This window comes from Pundamilia nyererei, unplaced genomic scaffold, assembly GCF_000239375.1.
Source record: "Pundamilia nyererei isolate P.nyererei 1_Seehausen unplaced genomic scaffold, PunNye1.0 scaffold00287, whole genome shotgun sequence".
Lineage (NCBI taxonomy): Eukaryota > Metazoa > Chordata > Actinopteri > Cichliformes > Cichlidae > Pundamilia > Pundamilia nyererei.
Genome location: NW_005187688.1, coordinates 278,205 through 299,107, shown reverse-complemented (window position 1 = coordinate 299,107; position 20,903 = coordinate 278,205). Strand labels below are relative to the sequence as shown.

Sequence of the window (20,903 nt, the reverse complement as noted above, 5' to 3'; positions counted from 1 at the left end):
AATGTCTCTCTGGAACTTGATTCTGGCTCTGAGGTCATCAAGCTTGTTCTCGATGGATTGAACATTGGCTAGCAGGATACTGGGCATGGGTGCGCGGTGTGCGCGAGCCCGTAGCCTGTTCCTGATGCCGGCTCTTTTACCTCGAGGCCGTCGCTTAGGGCCGCGTCCTTTGTTCTCTCTCAGGATCTCCTTTGGCCAGTTTGGGTCCGGAGTTAAACATGGTGAAATGTTCGCGTATTGCAGACCAATAGAAACCAGAATGTCTCTACTGTAGCGGATTTGTGTGTTTTGCATGATGCCCATGCAAGATTATCGCAGATATAGCAAAAAGTGACGAAAAACTGCAAAAAGTGGAGAAGTTAGGGCAGAGCATCCAGCACGGCAGCCGACCTCACCGGCGCCATTTTACAAGTAGACCATTATAGCAAATGGTCCACTTGGGAAAGTAAATCTGTTGGGCATTTTTTGACCTTCAGACAACAATTCTGACACATTTCCGGACAGGAGAGGGGAAAAAACCCAGCAGCTGTGCAGGCGAGGAACCAGACCACGTGAGGTTTGCCAACACTTCTGTTCGACGTGATGCCTAGTCCACCAGTTTCTCCAGCTCCCTGCACCTGCTCCACCATCTGTGCCTCCATCATGCCAAGACCAAACGCTCAGCAGTTAGAGAGCAGTTAGAGAGCATTTTGACATGATATCTCCCAGTAATAACTTACATCTTCTCAAATCAACCTCAGAGAGGAGGGTTAGGCTCTTGTCTTTACCAGGTTTAGGTAACAGAGTCATGATACCTTGTTTCATGGTTGACATCAAATTAATGTTTTCTATACTTTCATTTAGGGCATTAAATAGTAGTTTTTTAATGTCCTGAATTTATTTTTATTTTTTTAATTTGAGGTTAAACAAATTAAACTCATAGAATCACTGAGATCTGTTGACTGTTAATGAACCATGTATAATGCAAAAGTGCACCTTCGTCTTCATCTTTGTTGCTTCCTGCATCTGAGACCACAGAGCTTCTCTGGCTTGTTTATCTGCCATGGTAAGATCTTCCAAAGACCAAAGTCAGGATTCCTAATACTTCCAAATCTTCACCCCTGTATTGTTGACAAACTGGATGGTGATCTGACAGGTTTCTTTTCTCCTCTTTCTTCCCAACTCGGTGTCCACTACCATCTTGAAGCAGTATGTGCTACAGTCGGTCTGTGGGCCGCTCTTGTTCCTAATGTTGTTGGTCCGTGAGCCAGCCATCATGAAGAGAGCGAAGTTATACCATACTAAGAGCTGAAGTGAAACAAAATATTAAAAACAATGAAACGTGTGAACTGCAGCTAAGCTGCTGACAGTGATTTTGACTGATTTTAAGCTGTGTGCCTTTTTAAAAATAGTTGCGATAAAACCAATAGCAGAAATCATTAAAACTGGAGCAGCCAGGCAGCCCCTGCCTGGCTGCTCCAGTTTTGTGTGTTTGTGTTTGCAGGGGTTGTGTTTGCAGTTACGTCCGCTGGGTGGGAGTTCAACACAGCAACTCCACCTCAAGTCACTAGTGGACAGACTCTGGCTCCAAAAGTGTAACACGGTTGTCCCCATAAACTGCCTGTGCTTTAGGGGCAGAAGCTTATCTTTGTATCAGCATTAGCTAAATTCTCCCAGCAGCTGAGAACTGTTCACATTCCAGCTTAAGCCATGAGACCGGGATCGCTTTGTGATACTTTATAATAACATAAAAAGAGACAAATAAATGATAATGTGTCAAAGACTTGGTGTCACAGTATTGTTTTCTGCGATAACCTAAAAATCATGAAATTGGGAAATATCAATTGGTACGCACTGGTTTTAGAAATAATCACCCCTTTTCTCCCCACTGACCCACACACACTGTTGTGCATTGCAGCTTTGTTGTACCACAGCTTGCTCAGCGATGGAATAGAATCTTTGGGTAAGGATTAAGATCTGCAAAAAAAGAGACAAAAAGATTTGAAAAAAGATACAACGCCGTGTCATTGAGGGTCATTTTTACTTTCTGGGAGTTGAGGTTCTGGGAACTGTCTGGTTTTGGTGCTACGATCCTGCAGACAGGTTTTAGCAGCTGTGTTTTGGCTAGTTTATGATGTTACTGGATGTGGTCCTCTCACTGCATGATCTGATTGGTATGACTGGATATTTAAGATGGCAGCATTTGAAAGATTTGACAAGTTCTTCTGAAAAACCCTGCAAGAGAATGACTGCAAATGTCGTTAAATAACAGACAACTTTTGAACTGTTGCTTCTGGTGAATAGGACAGTTCTGAGCTCAGGGCATGGCACTTCTTAACTAAGCTCGGTGGCTCACTTTGTTACCTGCTGTTAAATACTGTAGTCACATTTTCAGTATGATTTCTGCTGTGTTTGGGCCCTTAGTTTTCACATTTGAAAATAACCCTTGTCTATTTCATCAGTCAGCAGCCAGTCCGATGGAGATAAGAAGAAGAGGCAACAGAAAGTAAAGGGAACGAGCATCAGCCCTCATACCAAATTAGCTACACTCAAGGTAATTTTTTTCAGAGATGATACAATTCTTGTACAGGTTTACTGGGCCCTGTTATGCTTTTACTGTCCAACCAAAGAATAAAAGGGGTACCATATGCTAGAAAGAAAAGCTTGAGTGAGTCTGATCTTGGCTCTGCAGCTGTACAACAAGGAGTTGGAGTCAGAGTTTGGGTCCTTTGATGACTGGGTGAAAACATACGAGTTGTTCCGAGGGAAAGCCAGTGAGGAAGAGGGATCAAATGAGGAGAGGTTTGTTGGAAAATTTAAGGTGAGATACTAAGTAATGTTCTTTGCGGGTACTACTTTGGTACTGCTCAACAACTAGCATATCTACACATAAATCTTCATGCTGTCTCTTAGGGTCGATTCTGCCTCTATAAGCTCGCTGAGGAGGAGGAGGAGGACTGGCATGAAGCAATAGACGCTGGGAGCTTCAGAGTCAACAGAGGAATCCCTCCCAACAGCTCAGTCCAAGTTCTCATACGGGTTTACATTGTCTGTGTGAGTCCTGCTCACATGGGAATTTTCTGCTGAGTTCTCTTTGGAATGTTTTACTTGAAAGTTGTAGAATAGTTTTCCATTGTACTGAGAAACAAAAAGAGCAGCGTTTAGTGAGGCTGACGTGATACAGCAGTTAGTACATCGCCTAACACCAACGTTAGAGGTTTAAACTGGTCTAGCTCCTTCCTGTGTGGACCTGATTGAAAGCACTTCCTGGATGTGTAGTTACACGTCTGCCTTCGCTCTCAAAGTGCTTCTGCAGACTTAACTATGTCAAAAGTCGCATGCAAGAAAAAACATAATGACAAGCAAATTATTATTAGTATTGGTCAAGTTACTTAAAAATAATAATTAAAAAAAGAATAATAATTACTTACTAATTACTTCTCCAAAAGGTATTCCCATTACTTTACTGATAACTCATTTTCAAAAGTAATTAGTTACTTAGTTACTTTTAAAAAACATGATACACAACCCGAATACGTAATAAAGCAACAGACCTTTCAGCCCAATTCTATTTTTCTGCATAATCCATCGTTTACAATGTAATCCAATGAAAAAGTCTCCTTTTAAAAATTGTTTCATGAGTTTTAATCTTTTACCTTTATGCACATTGCATCAAGCAAAAATGTAATTATATGCAACAGTCTTTGACTTGAAGAAATTCTCTAACATTTAAACCTATTTTCTGCATATTCCAAAAAATAATTTTTTGTGTTCACACTCTTTCAAATAGATGCAAGTAAAACACAGCAAAAATAAACCAAATCAAACATTCAGCAGCTCTTAAATCTATTGTCTATTGGGGTGGGTGGAGGCTTGCCAACAGCGGTCATGTCAGTGGGGGGGTCCGGGGGTTTCTCTGTGAATGTCACATTCCCGTGGCAGCGTGCTCGCTGCTCGCTCAGATTTGAAGTTTAATTTTTCTCTGTAGAAGGAAGTTTTCTTCCCACACAGAGTGAACATTACCTGAGAAAAGTAATCAGACTGCCCATCTCTGATTGCCACACAATTAAATTTAACTTCCTGGAGAACTCAGCAGCCTGAGTTTTCAAGGAAGCCATCACACATGTGAGAGCCTGCTGTGCGAGTGATGCCAGAGATTCAGGCTCTCACATCAGCTCTGTTCTCAAACCTTCATTTTTCAAACAAATGCAGTTTAAAACAGCGCCTATGTTACTCCTGCAGCCTCCATTTAACACTGAACCCGTCCATCACAGAGCCTGTGGTGTCACTGTTTTGAAAGTGACCAATCACATTAGGACCTCTATTCCTTTAGGCTCATTGACTAGCTGCACCACTCTGTGATGGAAACTGGTATTACACAAAAGTACCTTCGTTAAAACTGTCACCACATTTGTTAAACCCATCTGGTCTCATATTCAGAGGCCAAATAACATTCAGCACCAAGCTCATTAAAAGCTGTAGCAAAGCACTTAATTACATTTCAAACTGAGCTTTTCGTAAGCAACCAGTACTTTAATATAGGCTGTCCTTACAGCCCAAACAAGCACTGCAACACTTGACAACCACAAAAGCCCGACTGTGAACACCACAGCGAGGGCGGGAGGATGTCTCGCACAGTCTTCCTCAAGATTTACACTCAGACAAAAGGTCAATCCCTGATTCCCAGTCCCTTGTTACCTAAAGGAGGACTGTACTCTCCCCTTCCTGTGCATGAACATCTCTTACACTTGCCTGTTGATTATGCTTTGGTGACCTCTAAAAGGAGCAGCTGAAATAATAACAATAAGCAGTAGACATCTTGAACTATAGCATATTTTATAATGGAAGGTTTTAAAAAAAAGTAAACAGAATAATTTACAAATAGTGCCGTTAAAAGTACTAGTTTTAGTCCTTGTTTGTGAGTTCTTTTATGATACCCCTTCTCTTTCCAGGCCTCTAACCTGCACCCAGCTGACCCGGATGGGAAGGCGGACCCTTACATTGTTCTACGACTTGGCAAAAATGAAATCAAAGACAGAGACAACTACATTCCCAAACAGCTAAACCCTGTTTTTGGAAGGTAAATAACTGGTAAAGCTTCTCAGGAATTGTCTCACATTTTAAATATGACTTCTTCTATTCTCCTTCTTCCAGATCTTTTGAGATGCAGGCAACACTTCCTCAGGAGTCTCTGCTGTCAGTGTTCATCTATGACCACGACCTGGTGGGAGGGGACGATCTGATTGGAGAGACCCGCATTGACCTTGAGAACCGATATTACAGCAAACACAGAGGCACCTGTGGACTCCCTGCTGAGTATAGTCTGTAAGCCTGGACGTTTGAACTCTTTCAGATCAAAGTCCGAGTTATTTATTCCATTTGGTCACTTCAATAAATTACTATCCTACCTCATAGTTACATTACTTTTTTTCTATTACATTAAAAACTACCAAATTCAACTAAAGGAGTAGAAATTCCAGGCATTTATATCCATCTACAACTCTGCATTCTATGAATCCCTCGCACTGAAGCGTTTCCTGTTCCTTCCTTGTTGTCTGTCAGTGAGGGTTACAATGCCTGGAGAGACTGTTTGAAGCCATCAGAGCTGTTGGCAAAGATGTGCAGAGAGAGCGGTTTGGACGGTCCTCACTTCAGTCCAGGACGCATCATTGTGTCAGAGAAGGTTTTCACTGGCAAAACTCTCTTCATGCATGAAGGTAGATATAGGGCATTCTAGATCAGCTGCATGATTATTTTTTTAACTTAACATTTAGAAACAGTATTCAGACAATTACTGCATGAGTCCACGTGATACCTTTTAATCAGGTGCAATTCCATCTTTGTAGTCTAAAGCACTTGTCTGTCAGTATGAGTAGGAAAAGCGCTATATAAAATGTAAGTACAACACAATGTGAGTACAGTTGCATAAGTAATAAATATCCCCATCAGTAGCTGGAGATGTCATTTCAGTTTTAGAGAGAACACCAACAATCACTCGATCCCTATGATCCAACACTGTGGGGAAAGATAGTATAGATCAAGAAAATATGCTGGAGCTAGAACATGTATATAGGAGTCTGATTTGACATTGTCGTGTGTATCCCTCAGACGAGCCAGTGGAGTCCTATGAACACTTGTCACTGAAGATCCTACACCGCTGGGCTGAGATCCCAGGTGTAGGATGCACACTGGTACCAGAGCACATTGAGACCAGAACTCTGTTTAATAAGGCCCGGCCTGGAATGGACCAGGTATGTTTGAGTTTAGTATTCTGGTAAAAAATAATCGTTATTCATGCATTTACAACCTTTAAGCTTTCTGGGTTTTCTGGGTCAACTGCCTACATCTGTGTGCATGTACATGTAGGGTCAGGTCCAGATGTGGGTAGACATGTTTCCAATGGACCTGCCACATCCAGGACCTCCAGTGGACATTTCACCTCGAAAACCAAAAGGGTGAGACTTACCAAAACGTAATAAAACAATGTCTGTCAACGTTGTTTTGGGATGCGGTCATTCAAACTCAGATGTGTTTGTGCAGATACGAGCTGCGTATTATCATCTGGAACACAGAGGACGTCATTTTGGAGGACAGCCACTTCCTCACTGGTCAACAGTTCAGTGATATTTACATCAAGGGGTAAAATAATCTATTTGTTCCTGGTATTTTTTGGCAATATAAATATTTTTTTTAGCTTTGGAAATAATAATTCCAAAACTAAAGTGACGTTTGCTGTCTGTTGTGTAAGCTTGGCTGATTCCTTATTGAACAGCACATTGAATGTACTGAATATATCTCTGTTAGCGAGTTAACGTGGATCGTGTGAGGGCTGCACGGTGTCAACACGTTAGCGCCTTGCAGCCCAAAAAGCTAAACTAGCTAGCTAAACCTTTATATAAAAAGCACTGCTAGAAAATCTCTCACCTTACCAAATCTACCGTTGTAGCTGGCTGAAAGGTTTAGAAGATGACCGACAAGAAACTGATGTGCATTACAACTCTCTGACTGGAGAAGGAAACTTCAACTGGCGCTTCGTGTTCCCCTTCAGCTACCTGCCTGCTGAAAAGGTACTCATATTTGTGTGATCTTTGGTCCTAGGAGCTCCGGCTCCAAGCATGATGTAGATAAAATAGCTGCTACAGAATCACATCGTTACCAACTTTACCTCTGACAGGTAGTGGTGGTGAGGAAGAGAGAGAGTATTTTCTCTCTAGATAAAACAGAGCAGAAGATTCCTGCTATCCTCATTCTGCAGGTCTGGGACTTTGAGACACTCTCCTCTGATGACTTTCTAGGTGGGTATGCATAAGTGCCTATTCACACGGAGAGGCAATTATACACACACATTTCACTGATGAACATAAAATACTAAGGTGATACAGTGGTTAGCACTGTTGCGTCACAAAAAAGGTCCAGAGTTTGACTTCACTATGCTAAACGGACTGGTTATTGGACAGATAGGAGAGAAGAAGACAAGAAAGAGCCTGCAGTAAGGTTCAAGGCCGCGAAAAGGCTGAAAGTTGCGAGTCTCCCTGTGGTCGTCACAAAGCACCTCCCACACAGTAGACTCAAAACAATCTTCTAGAGCCTCCTCGCTCTCCTCCGACTATCTCTGCACTGTGCGGGTGGCTGGTGGCTCCCTGTGCACCAGGTTGTGATCAGATCTTTCCAGGGGTGGCAGAAGTGATAAACTGTATGCCTCTTTTGCGTTGGCATACAGTAAGTCCAATGTTTTATTGTCTCTGGTGGGCCATGTCACATACTGGGTGAAGGTGGGCAGTGTTGAGTCCAGTGATGCAATATAGTCCCCAGATGTTCAAAAAGGGCTCTCAGAGATTGCGTTTGCAGTCTGCTGACCACAGAGCGGAGTAAGAGGCTGCATCCGCATTGGCTGAGGGGGGGCTACGCTGTTATCGTGATAACATGCGAGAATTCCTGGGGCAGGTAGTACAGACACATTTTAACGGCTAACAGCTCAATGTCTCTGCTGCAGAGCTGTTCTTTCACAGTGATGTGCCCCGATGCACCTTTAGTTCACAATCACTGAAGAATAGAAAGTGTTACTGCATGTAATGCTGCTATAATGGCATTAAATACAGGGACATATTGCCAATTTGAACGTATAAGGAGCATGCTTGAATCATTCCTGTGGAGGACAGGAAACAGCAGAAATTCAGGAAGACTACTCCTGCTAACTATTAACAATTACCCCCAAAACCTGAAGATGGTGCTAAATGTTTAAAGCACTGAAAGCAGAAGAAACATGAAGACATGACAAACCTTCTAAGACAATCTTTAATGGCAAAAAGTATTAGAAGTCGCACTGGAGAGTCAGGATGAATAATGGAGATAAAATGTGCATGACTTGAATGAAGGCAAAAACAACTTGACAAAAGAGATTCAGAGATTCTGGTGTTGGCTGCATAAAACACGGCAGTGCACCTGACTGACTGTGTGTCTGCAGGCACACTAGAATTAGACCTCCATGGATTTACTCGGGGAGCTAAAACAGCCAAGTTGTGTAAGGCGGACATGCTGACAGATGGGACTGAGAGAATCTCCATCTTTCAGCAGAAGAGAGCACGAGGCTGGTGGCCCTTCACCAAGTCAGGAGAGTTGACCGTAAGTACACAGTAACACACACATGCAGTGTATAAACAAATGTAAAAATAAAGTCAGGCAAATACAGATCATCAAACAATCGATCTTCCTCCAGGGGAAAGTGGAAGCAGAGTTCCATCTTGTGACAGCTGAGGAGTCGGAGAAAAATCCTGTTGGCCGTGCCCGCAAGGAGCCAGAGCCACTACCAAAACCAAAGTAACCATAACCACACAAGGCTCTGTTTATCTGTCAGAATACAATCTAATTTATGTACCAAAAATGCGTCAAAGGAATACAGGGACATTTCTGTAAATTTGAGGTACATTTACTCATTTTCAATAACAATATTTGGGTAGCCTGGGGGTCCTTACTGGATACAGAGTCAACCCCCCAACCTGGAGCTATATCTATGTGTGCTATATCAATGCACACATAGATATAGAGAGAATAAACGGCCTGTTCCCAAAGATCAATCCAGGTGTAATCTCATTTACAAGAGAACAATAACACACGAGCAGACGCTCCCAGACCAGAGACTGCACAACACTAGATCCACATTTTACTCATTTACTTTGTGGTGCAGTTGAGGATATCATATTACTTTCTCTTATGTATTCTATTCTTTTCTATTCTATACTTTTTGATGCTCGAGTCATTTATCTTTTTAGTAATTTTTGCTCGGGTTTGTTTGGTTTTTTTATTGTCTGGGAGCAGACACGATGTCTGTGAGGCTGTTATGGTGGGAGAGAAGCTGCAGAGAGGTTTCTGGTCCAAATGAAGTCATGTGTTCAGGGGTTCACAGTTTGGTTTCTATAAATCAGAGCTGCTCCATTCAAAGTTTTAGTCTTATTACTCATATGCTTTAATTTTCAGACACAGGAGATTCACTGGGTTAATGCGCCAGAATAAAATCCCTCTCCCACTTGAGCTGTTCCATTTAACCTTAGTATTTAATATGAAAATGCCGTCAGTTTATAATGCACATCATCTGGATGCACCAGGACGCCGTTATGATTTTTGGAATCACGTTTTTAATGTCGTAACATTAGACACTTTCTCAGGTGACCCATTCAGGGTTGCTAAAGCATCGTAATCATCTCAGCCTGTAAGAATCTGTAATGAACTAAACCACTTCATTTGCTTTTCTCCTCTTTCCCGCAGTCGTCCAGACACCTCCTTCTCGTGGTTTGTTAACCCTTTCAAATGTTTCTTTCACTTGGTGTGGCGAAGCTACAAGAAGTACATCATCATCGGCATCATTCTGCTGATCACAGCGCTGTTCCTTGCCCTGCTCTTCTACACACTACCCGGAGCCATCTCCAACAAGATTATCAGCGGCTAAACGGATAAACTATGTGTGTGTATGCTGCAGCTCTACAGCTTTTCCAAATGATCAAAGTCTCCATTTTTTGAATATTGAAGTTGTGTAGATGTTTGGTCTCACTTTTTAAAACAGTCATTTACATCAACAGGAATAAGAATGAAGGCTGGCCATTTGCTTTTAATTCGTTCTGTGTCTGAATAAATGTTTTCCAAATGTTACTAACCAGTGAAAGTTAACATATTAAGATTTTAAGATGATGAAAATGGAAAACAAAATCTGTTTAACCAGAATAAATAAATGTGAGTCAATAACACGTCTGGATTTCATACCTTCATTTATCAGGCACACGTCATTCAGCAAAGACAGAGTACAAACACATTATTACTTACAGTAATTACTTTACATGTCTTTGAAGTCCTACCATTAACTAAAGCTTCAATACTGTTGACCATGATATATTATTACAGTGATAAGAGCATGCTTTGGGAATTAAAATACTGTGCTGCAGTGGTTTGAATCATATCTAACAGACTCCAGTTTGTCCATATAAATAGGGAATCCTATACAGACTCCACAGGGTTCTGTACAAGGACCAATTCTGTTTAAGTTATATATGCTTAACCTAGGCCGTATCATTAGAAGACATATTTTCACTATGCAAATGATACTCAGCTTTATCTGTCCATGAAGACAGATAACACACAACAATTAGTTAAACTACAGGAATGTCTTAAAGTAATTAAACACGTGGATAACCTCCAATTTCCTGTTTCTAAATTCAGTTAAAACAAGGTTATTGTCCTCTGTCCTAAATAGGATGTTTAAAAGAAGAATGGGATCAGGCTTCAGCTTTCAGGCGCCTCTTCTGTGGAACCAGCTTCCAGTTTGGATTCAGGAGATGGACACCCTCTCTATTATTAAGATTAGGCTTCAGACTTTCAGTTTAGATAAAGCACGTATTTTGGGTTGATCAGGTGACCCTGAGTCCTCTTAGTTATGCTGCAATAGGCCTAAATGTTTCTTCTTCACTCACTTTTTGGCATTGATACGCCACTTTGCATTTAATCATTACTTATTAATCTCTGGCTCTCTTCCACAGCATGTCCTTTGTCCCGTCTTCCTCTTTTCTTCCCAAACTGGTCGCAGCAGATGGCTGCCCACCCTGAGCCTCATTTCCTCCTATTAGAGTGCTTGCTTAAAGGGATCATCCTACTGTTGATGTTACAGTATTTGCCTTACACTATAAACACTGTTGTGATTTGGCAGTCTTGTATCAGTTGGCATGATCCAGTCTAGCTGCACGTTCAGTATTGATATGTTAAAGGATACAGTGAAGGTTTGTACATATAAACACAGAGATTTGATGAAAATAACAATAGTCCTTGTGAAGGGTATGGCAAATGTTTATTGTGTATTTAACTGTGTGATGGATGTTAGTTTAAGGATTTGGGGCTTTCTGATACTGACAGTACCGGATTACAACATTTAAGACAAAATGATCCATAGTGGCCGCTGCAAACGCTGCAAACGCTGCAAACGCTGCAAACGCTGCAAACGCTGCAAACGCTGCAAACGCTGCAAACGCTGCAAACGCTGACCCGAAGCCTTGGTTTCTTTACGTGTCGAGTAAAGATAAATCTGAGTTCGGTGAATGGAGCAGTGTTAGCTCACTGTAAGATAGCGTCTGTCAGAGAGAGTCTCTGTGGAGAGATGTTGCCATGGGGGTAGGAAAGTGCCACAGCGTGCTCATGTGGAGCCATGTTGGGGCCTTTCAGAACCAGGGTGGAAGTGGATGTAGACATCCGTGTGATGTTATTTGATGCTGAGCTCTGTCTCTGCTGAGTGCTGGAGGTGGAAGCTGAAACACAACATAGAGCAGCTGATTGAAGTGACAAACGAAAAGTGTAGCACCACCTGCTGAGCCTCACTGAGCAGACAGTGAGCTTTACTGGACTTATATACGGCTGGTTTAGAAAGTTTTCTCTGTGAACATGACTTCTTTTACAGTTTCCATCTGGCAAAGTAAAAGGAAGGGTTGACCATCCAGGCTCCAGTGTGCAGTACATCTGGAAAGTATTTGGAGATTCAACAGTTCCCATTTAGTCATACTGCCTTATTCCAAAATGGAGAAAAATTCTCACAAGTCTATAAACGATACCTCATGATTACTGTAATTCCTGCAAATTTATTTAAAATAAAAAGGAAAAATATAACATGAACATTAAATATTCACAGTTTGGAACTTGAGCTCCAAAGTGTGTTTTTGAGGAGCAGCAGGCAGTTTGAAAAGATGTGTGAAAAGTCATCTGAGCCACAACTTACCACAAGCTGATCTGGGCTGCTGCTGACTGCTGATGGCAAAGCCAGTCTGAGAAAGACCTTGAGTGTCTCCAAAGGCCTGACAGGGAACAAAGCAGCAAAGGCGTGGCTGATTGGTAAGCAGCTTAATTATTCAACTTTAAACAGACAGAGAGAATGGGTGTGAATTTCAATTTGCCAAAGAAGGTTTCTAACAGATCTACAACTACAGGTCAATAACCAGCCAGACTGAGAGGCTCTCTGAGGGTTACAGTTACAGAAGGACAAAGAATAACAATTAACTGCATGTCTTTGGACTGTGGAATCGAACTCAGGACCTTCTTGCTGTGAGGCTAATCGCTGCCCCACTGAACTTCTAATGTGAATTACAAAGTGCCTGATTCTCCTTTTGCTTTCGACTGAGGAGAAACGTTGAAACTGGAGTTAACAGCAGAGGTGGAGGCCACTCCTGTTAGTGGCCTCCACCTATGTATATCTATGATATTTTCAATTCTGAAAATATCATAGATATACATATAAATAATAAAATAAACTATATCTCTATACATACATCTCTCTCTACCCACATACATACATGATGTAGAGAGAGATGTATGTATACATCTACATCTATAGCAGACAAAGATTTTAGTATCAGAATAATGTGATGGACAAGCGTCTGTGAGGCAGTGTGTGGACACAATCAAGAACAAATATATGCAGATCACACAGATGATCAAATCAAACAGCTGGCTACGTTTTCTCGGCACACCTGTTAAGGCATCCACAAACTGATAAAATGATGATAATCTCCAGGTCGTCAGATATGGACTTGAGTTTGTGTTGCTGAATGTCTCTGTGCCATCTTTGTTGTCCGTTGAAAAACAATGCAATGGAAACAGAAAACACTCCCTTTGAATCCAGGAATCCAAAGCAGGTTGTGTTTCCCACGGTACAGCCCTCACATTCTCACTTACACTACTTTATGTTAGCAGCTCCAGTATGACGGTGAAAGATGGATTATGCACAAAAAACAGAATTGGGCTGAAAGGTCTGTTGCTTTATTACGTCTTCAGGTTGTGTAACACATTCATAAAAGGCAAGTAATGAAACTAATTACTTTTGAAAATAAGTAATCAGTAAAGTACCGGGATTACTTTCTTGGAGAAGTAATCAGTAATTAGTAACTAATTACTTACTAACTTGAGCAACACTGGGTATCACAGACACTAACACTCATCACTGTCAGTGATCACGCAGCGGTGTGTCGCTGACACAGACAACAGTCACACGACCAACTCGAGATTTAATACCTGCCAGGAACGTCACCGTATGTTCGATGGCAGGGTCTCAAACTCCGGTCCTCGAGGGCCGCTGTCCTGAAACTTTTCCATGTGTCCTTGTTACAATTAGCATGTCATTAGCAAGACTCTATAGCACTTGGCTGCATGCTGAGGTGGCGACCCCTAACCCTACTCAAGTAAGTTTAAGTAAGTGTTTGGAAAAGCGTACTTCTAAAAGCACTTTTATTGTTCATTCACACATGAGCTGCTGTAACATGAATCAAATGGCTGAGCTGCCACCTCAGAGTCTTGCTAATGACCTGCTAATTGTATTCAGGTGTAGAAAGTTGCACGACACCGGAGCTCGAGGACCGGAGTCCGAGACCTCTGCTCTACACTGAATAGTTGTGAACAGTCCACACCCACTGAGGTAAACAATACTCTGGCAGCTACCAGAGAAATGCCTCCCAAAGCATTCAAGGTAACTTTGGGTAAAAATGAAAAATATTGTGAAATTTCTTTTTGATTGTCATATACACGTTTTAAATTCTTGATATTACTGAAATACGTCAAAAATAGTTTGCAAAAATGTTTTTATTCACTGACCACCAAATTCTCCATGTAAATGTTTTAATCAATTTCCACTTTAAGCCCTGAGAGATGGAGATCTCATTCATGAGAAAGAAACAGACCATTTCCAAAAGAAATGTCTGAGTGCAGAGACTGTGGTGGAATCACCGACCTGCATCTGGTTAAGGCAGGCCTGGAGTTTCCGTTTTGCCCTCCACCTGGCTACCCTCAGTCTGGTCTTCTCTCGACGCTCCCGCACCTTCAACACAAAATCACCTTTATTTTTCAGGTTCACTTGATGCCTTTATGAATGAGGCACTTTTTTAACGTAAATATGCAGAAACCTTCTGTCCTCAACAATTTGAGGTGGACTGACCAGATCTGCCAGCAGCGGTTGAGGTAACGATTTCTCCAGTTCTCTGCGCTTTGTCATGTTTCGGCGACGAAGCTCACTCCTCCGCATTTTGTATTCTTCATAAAGACTAAGGTCTTTAGCCCAGGGTCGCACGGCTTGGCGAGGTGGGACGCCAGGTGGCAAGATGGCAGCTGACTGAGGTGCTGAATCTGAGAGTGCACACACAGAAAGCGCCCACTCTAAGTTCTAAGTTGTGAGGCTATATTAAGCCACGTCACAGCGATAAACCTCCTTCATCACTTTGTTCTCGAGCTATAGCAACCAAAAACTCGAGTGTCAACATCACCTGGAAACCCAGCAGGGTGACGATACCATCCCGAAAGCCTTTTACAGCTGAGGGACAAAAGGTTTTAGGACAAGTCCCAGAACTTTTTTATCATATCTAGTAAAATTAGACTAGAAGCATACAGACATGATCGACAGTTATTCACATCAACTCACGGGTGCTTCGTCCAGCTGAGCTGAAGGCTGTAGTATTTCTTTGGCTTCCTGCAGCACTTGGGCACTCTGTCACTGACGGTTGAGGCTGAGCACAGAGATGAAAGCATTCATTCTATTCGATAGTCTGCAATAACAGGATTCCACGAGAGTTTTCCAAAACTGTCCTTCAGTCTGTTGTTGAGCTTACAACCATTTGTTCAGTCCAACGACATGCACGTGCAACTGGTAATGCTAAAATGGCCGTAGCTGTGGATATGTCATAAAGTAACAGTGGCACGTGCCTGAGTCAAAGTGTTTTGTAGTGTAAACTGCTTTAAATGGTCAGAAACACAAAAAGAAGTACAGTGGTGTGAAAATGAGTTTTTTTGAATGTTTGTCACAGTAAAATGTTTCAGATCATCAAACAAATGTAAATATTAGACAAAAATATCAGAACTAAACACAAAATGCAGTTTCTAAATGAAGGGGAAAAATCCAAACCTACACGATCCTGTGTGAAAAACTTACTGCCCCCTAAACATAATAATTAGTTGGACGACTCTTAGCAATCAAACATTTGCAATAACTGGCAAAGAGGTTTTTTACAGCGCTGTGGAGGAATCTTGGCCCACTAGTTTTTGCAGATTGTTTGTGATTCAGTCACGTAGCAGAGTGAACAGCCTCACGTCCCAGCACCTCAGGCAGATCCAGGTCAGGACCAGGCTCCTCCAACGTCTTTCTTTTGTTTTTCTTAAGGCAGCAAAGCAGCCAGAGACCACCACACTACCACCACCACCGGTTGCTGTGATGTTTCTTTTCTGTGCTAGCCACGTGTAACGCGACTCAAACTGAACAAAAAGTTCAGCTTTTGTCTCGTCAGTCCGCAGAGTATTTTCCCAAAAGTCCGGGGCATCATCAAGATGTTTTCTGACAAATGTGAGATGAGCTTTTGTGTGTAGCAGAGGCTTTTTCCTTCAACTCTCCCATGTAGGCCATTTTTGCCCAGTCTCCTTATTGTTGAATCATGAACTCTGACCTTAACTGAGACACGTAAAGCCTGCGGTTCGTTAATGTTTGGTAGGCCGGCCGCACTCCTGGGAAGCTTCACCACATTTGTGTTTAATGGCTCCCAGTGTGGTTCAACAATGCATTTGTAACCTTTTCAGATGTCAGTGACTTTGTTTCTCAGGTGTTTCTTTAGATCTCGGCATGATGTGTGGCTTTTGAGATGAAACATGTAGAGTCAGGAAGGGGGCAAACAGTTTTTAACACCACTTCATATAAATGCCAGTGCACTCGCTCAATGTTTGGTCCTTTGACATTTCCTTATCTTTTTTGTTTGACCATCTTTCAACGTCATGAATTCCAGCAAAGCTGTGAACGAGTGTTTACTAAGAATCCTTTAAAAGACCTGGAGCGCTCAGACAATCCAGCTTATAGAAGACTTCTTCACAGCGTGGTGTCAGATAACGGCTGGGATTAAACTACAATGGTGCAAAGACTGACATCCAAATGCTCATCGTGCAGGATGCAACTTATGGAGGAGAAAAAAAAAAGGAGGGGGAGATGATCTTTCCCCCAAGAAAATGTCCCATGCATTCTGTCTTTGTCTCTGCTTCATGCAAGCTCTTTAGATAAGGACATCCTAGCTAAAAATAAATATTTAAAGTTAGAACATCTTTAAGGTTGAATAAAGTGGCTGTCACTTTGAGATTAGCAGCTGTTTATCAATATATTCTCTTTGGTCTTTGACAGTAGATGGAGAAAAGGAAGAACCACTTGTTAAACCTTTAAAACAAATAGAGACTTGACCACGATGGGACATGTACTCCCCGAGTGCCCTACAGCTCTTAGATTAAATAAAAGTTACAGTGAACACAAATGTAACTTATGCTGTTGAAAATTGTGCCCCACAACTGTAACCTCACCTCTGACTCTGGCTGATGACCCTGCTGTTCGTGGCAGTCAAGCAGCAGGGTGGCCATCACCTCTTGCTCTTCCTCTGGCTCCTCTTTTATATAGATCACCTCCTTCTCTTCTTCCTGTGCCTCATGCTTCACCTAGTTTGAAACAGGAGACAAACTGGAATTTACAAGTGCATTAGCTTGGAAATTGAAAATAAAAGAGCCTGTACTTTATTAAAATACCTACATAAGGCTTAATAAAACTGAACTGAAAAGAAAGTCTAAATATTTCTGTGTTAGAATGTAAAAATACAGTTTTAGGAACTGTATTCATTTCAGATCATTTACACATGCATTCATTTCTGTAGCGCATTGTCTCATACGATATAAACCTTGCCAGCAGGATGAGATCGAGCCCTGAGGCAAATGTTTTGACTCTGTGCTATTACACTTTTCTGCTTCCATGCTTCCTGACAAGCTTCAGTGTAGGGCTGTGCGATATGACCAAACTCTCATATCCCGATATAAAACATCTATCGTCCCGATAACAATATATATCACAAAAAATTTAACATTTTCTGTGAATTCTGTGAATCTCGGGCAGGTGAAGTGTTTCCAGCTGGGTGTCGTGTAGCTGGAGTCGAGTGTTTTAACGATGCATTTTTAGACAGAAGTTGTAACGGCGCCGTTTCTTTGTGAGTATTTATTACACGGCGTGCTGCGGGGAACAGCCTGTTCTAACGTTGGAGTCTAAGGTTTATTTTTTAGCACCTGGCGGCTCTTTTTTTACTTCTCATCCGTAAATACTCTGCATACTTTTTCATGTGATTCCATTTATTTTGAAAAGTCTCAACAGGATCTAGAGCTTTATTGTGAAAGGTTTATGTGGAAAATAAACAAGCGGACATGCGATGGTTTTACTGTGGTTGTTGCTAACGACAACGCATAAAAACAGGCGCTTGTCCGTCCGTAGTGTGGTGATATTAAATATAAGAGAAAGAGAGAACTTTAAGAAATTAATAATACCTACAGTGACATCAGAACCATGAACAAAATATTGCTGTAAACAGTTTATTTTGCGACACCACGAAACAAACGATAGCGTAAAATGAAACGATGTTTTTATATCGTCATCCGATATATATCGTTATATCGAACAGCCCTACTTCAGTGACTCCGGACAATATATCCCTGGTTTCCTTTTTACCTACCAGGATTTCCTTTAATACTCCAAAAACACGTTTTATCAGGGTTTTTTTTTAAAGAAATGTAAATTAAAAAACAAAACAAAACCTTGTGATATATCAAATCTGGAAAACCTGATTTGAATGAGCTGTTACCTCTGGAACAGAGAAGAGCAGCGTGGAGCTAGCTGCATAGGTGGCGCCATCTGGAGACAGAGAGGAATCCCCTGACTGCTGCCCATCATCTAAATTCGGAGCCGGGGCAGGAGACGAGGCTATGGCACTATCCATGCCTTCTGTATTAGAGTGCAGAATGGCCCATTCACACTCATCCACCTCTTCAACTTTCTTACACTGAACTGGGTCTGAGCTAGGACAGAACAACACTGTAGAAACAACATGTACTTAGTCTAACATATCAGTGTAAGGCAGTGGTTCTTAACTTGGGTTCGATCGAACCCTAGGGGTTCGGTGAGTCTGTCTCAGGGGTTCGGCAGAGCCTCAGCCGTGATATGCAAGGCTCATTTTGTGCACCAGTAAAAAATATATGCATGTCTTGAATTTGAAAAAAAAATCCTATTTTATTTTTCACTAAAGAGGGGTTCAGTGAATGCGCATATGAAACTGGTGGGGTTCTGTACCCCCAACAAGGTTAAGAACCACTGGTGTAAGGCTACATTGTGTCACAACATGCCAACCTACATTAAGCTCATTGCCTAAGGGTTTGCTACTCTCCTAAGTAGCAACACCTGCCTTGAGTAAACTGCTGCTGTGATGCAGTGCTATATAAATAAAAAATAAAGTAATAGTAAAACTACGGTAATGTTCATCTAAAGATTTAGTGATGTTCTCAGTGATGAGAGAGAAAACATGTACGCACGCACTGTGTACCTGTACTGCTGTCCAGAGATTCTCCAGCCATATTCAAAGTGAGTGAAGCAGGAAGCAGCAGGTCAGATGAGTCAGCGTGGGCCACGTTTGAAGGGCAGGACACTCTGACTTTTTGCCTGTTCATGCTGTTTGGTGAGGTGCATTCTGGGACTAGAAACATAAGAAAGAGTACAGTCAGCACAAGAGAAACCAGGACTCAAGCATTTCATTGGTACGTACTGTTGCTGTTCCTCATCAACGCTCCCTCAGCAGTCCTGGCCTGAACTGAGAACGATGACAGGGTCTTTGTTGGGGAAATGCCAGATCTGCTTCTCTGTGTTCGTGTTAGAGTTGGTGGCTGAATCCAGACTAGGGTAGAAGCAGAGGCTCTCTGCTGCAGCTCCTCCTCCACTCCTTGCCTGTAGTACTTTAGCTTCAGCTCCGTGTAACGCAGCTTGGCCCGAATGTTATCGTTCTCCTTCTCTTTTTGAGCCTTCTCACTCTGCAGCGTCATCATGTCCCTCTTCATCTGCACCACTTGAGCCTTTAACTCCTCAAATTTGACTCCGACCACTTTAAGCATCTCGGCCAGCACCGTCTCGACCGCTCCATTTACTGCTCGCTCGACTACGGTCCCCATCTGGCCTCGAATTAGTGATACAGCAATGCTGACATCCATTGAGAATGAGTTCGGACCGAGAAACTGCAGGAGATGGTTCGTGCGTTTTACCTGCATGCACAGAAGCAGTTTAAACACGTATATTACATTAGTTACAATAGTCACGTCCACATTTACGCAAACGTTTTCACAGATAATTTAGCTCAGGTGACAGTACACCTTACTTTGAAATAATACTGTTGACACTCATAAAAGCCCCTTGAATGCAAGAATGCAAGAGTCAATAAGACCCTGAACTCAAAGCTGGGTAATCGGAATTACAGACACGAGAAGCATGGACAAAACAAACAAACAAACAAACAAACAAACACTACTTCATCTGACCATACCACATAAATGCAAAAGGAGGTGCTGGATGTCTCAACCATGGACCAACTTGTTTAGTTTCAGAGACTTTATGCCGACATATACCAGTGACTGCAGCATTAAAGACTACAAGAGAACGACGTTGTACTTTACAGCAACTTTAATAAGGTGACTATGAATGGGTTCGAAAGAAAACTGAACATTTGTACACTGTCTAAGTTTTAGTTGCGTTGTATTGACATAGACGCCACACTGTGTATGTGAAACAACATCGAACTTGACAGATTCTGGTAACATTAACCGCCGCTATAAAGACTATTTCTCTGTATCCGAGGCTCCTTTCATTGATAAAAGCGCAAACACACCACTTACCGTTTACTCTCGCTATTAGCCCGGTTAGATGACCGTTCAGTTATCTTAGCTGCTATCAGAACTTATACGAGTAGACAGCTAACTATCTTAGGTTATCGTTAGGTTTCTTAAATAGCTGTTAATGCTAACTTCCAGTTAAAGCTTAACAGACAAACAGTGTAACAGAAGAAGGTTAAACTTGTAAGACCTGTCATGCTCTGAACATTTTTTATGTGTAGCATAATTTTAGCAACAGAAGCGGATGCACTTTTGTTTCTGGCAAGTAGCATTATCGCCACCTAGTGGTATGGAGTGTGAATGCCAATAGTGGTATTTGGAGCATTCAAAAATTAAAACAGTCAAACGCAAACAATTGAGTCCAAGATGCTGCAATATAACTTCTTAACGGTGAAGGTATGGGTTTTATTACATACTTGATATCTATATATTATTTTCTAAAATCCAGTCTTTGTAAAATGACTAATCAGCTGTTGGGTTTCCAGTTGTCCGTGTATATGTCCACAACGGAGCCTAATCAAAGCACATGAAACACTCTGATGACAGACTTTTCCAGCTTTCCTGCTGAGCTTTATCTGCAGTGGATTGCTCATTTTATTCCTATATCTGTTAATCTTTTTACAGGGAACATGGCGACCCAGTTCATTTACTGTATTATTGTGGGGTCTTTATCTCAGAACATAAAGCACCTAGAGGCAAAT

General features: G+C 41.8%; 2 protein-coding genes across 4 annotated transcripts; one reads left to right on the top strand and one right to left on the bottom strand.

Annotated features, from left to right (window-relative positions):
- The first annotated feature begins 1,785 nt into the window (after nt 1–1,785).
- Nucleotides 1,786–10,206, top strand: LOC106456491 (fer-1-like protein 6). The gene is made up of 15 exons (XM_013915324.1): nt 1,786–1,942; nt 2,442–2,533; nt 2,672–2,800; nt 2,893–3,033; nt 4,932–5,059; nt 5,134–5,304; nt 5,542–5,696; nt 6,088–6,230; nt 6,346–6,434; nt 6,520–6,618; nt 6,926–7,046; nt 7,154–7,274; nt 8,444–8,601; nt 8,696–8,796; nt 9,742–10,206. Exons 1-15 carry the CDS (start codon nt 1,804–1,806, stop codon nt 9,920–9,922), a joined length of 1,968 nt encoding a protein of 655 aa, XP_013770778.1. The 5' UTR covers nt 1,786–1,803; the 3' UTR covers nt 9,923–10,206.
- Nucleotides 10,207–11,459: 1,253 nt separating this feature from the next.
- On the bottom strand, nt 11,460–20,466 carry LOC102209433 (uncharacterized). 3 transcript variants are annotated; one of them, XM_013915334.1, is made up of 10 exons: nt 20,206–20,466; nt 19,089–19,578; nt 18,870–19,019; nt 18,135–18,364; nt 16,819–16,950; nt 14,912–14,996; nt 14,432–14,619; nt 14,228–14,314; nt 12,227–12,302; nt 11,460–11,762 (listed from the first exon to the last, which is right to left on the bottom strand). In XM_013915334.1, the coding sequence occupies exons 2-10, from the start codon at nt 19,525–19,527 to the stop codon at nt 11,572–11,574; spliced, it is 1,578 nt and encodes a 525-aa protein (XP_013770788.1). In that variant the 5' UTR covers nt 19,528–19,578; nt 20,206–20,466; the 3' UTR covers nt 11,460–11,571. The 3 variants fall into 3 exon arrangements, with proteins under 3 accessions (XP_013770788.1, XP_013770789.1, XP_005750836.1); XM_013915335.1 differs by having other exon boundaries at nt 18,135–18,274; XM_005750779.2 differs by having other exon boundaries at nt 18,135–18,184.
- Nucleotides 20,467–20,903: the final 437 nt, after the last annotated feature.

Coding starts and splice junctions, on each gene's coding strand:
- LOC106456491 (XM_013915324.1), top strand. CDS start 1,804: ATGAAATTGGGAAATATCAATTGGTACGCACTGGTTTTAGAAATAATC. Junction 2,801..2,892: donor GGTTTGTTGGAAAATTTAAG/GTGAGATACTAA, acceptor GCTGTCTCTTAG/GGTCGATTCTGCCTCTATAA. Junction 5,305..5,541: donor CTCCCTGCTGAGTATAGTCT/GTAAGCCTGGAC, acceptor GTTGTCTGTCAG/TGAGGGTTACAATGCCTGGA.
- LOC102209433 (XM_013915334.1), bottom strand. CDS start 19,527: ATGGATGTCAGCATTGCTGTATCACTAATTCGAGGCCAGATGGGGACC. Junction 19,020..19,088: donor GTTGATGAGGAACAGCAACA/GTACGTACCAAT, acceptor TTATGTTTCTAG/TCCCAGAATGCACCTCACCA. Junction 14,315..14,431: donor AACCGCTGCTGGCAGATCTG/GTCAGTCCACCT, acceptor TTTGTGTTGAAG/GTGCGGGAGCGTCGAGAGAA.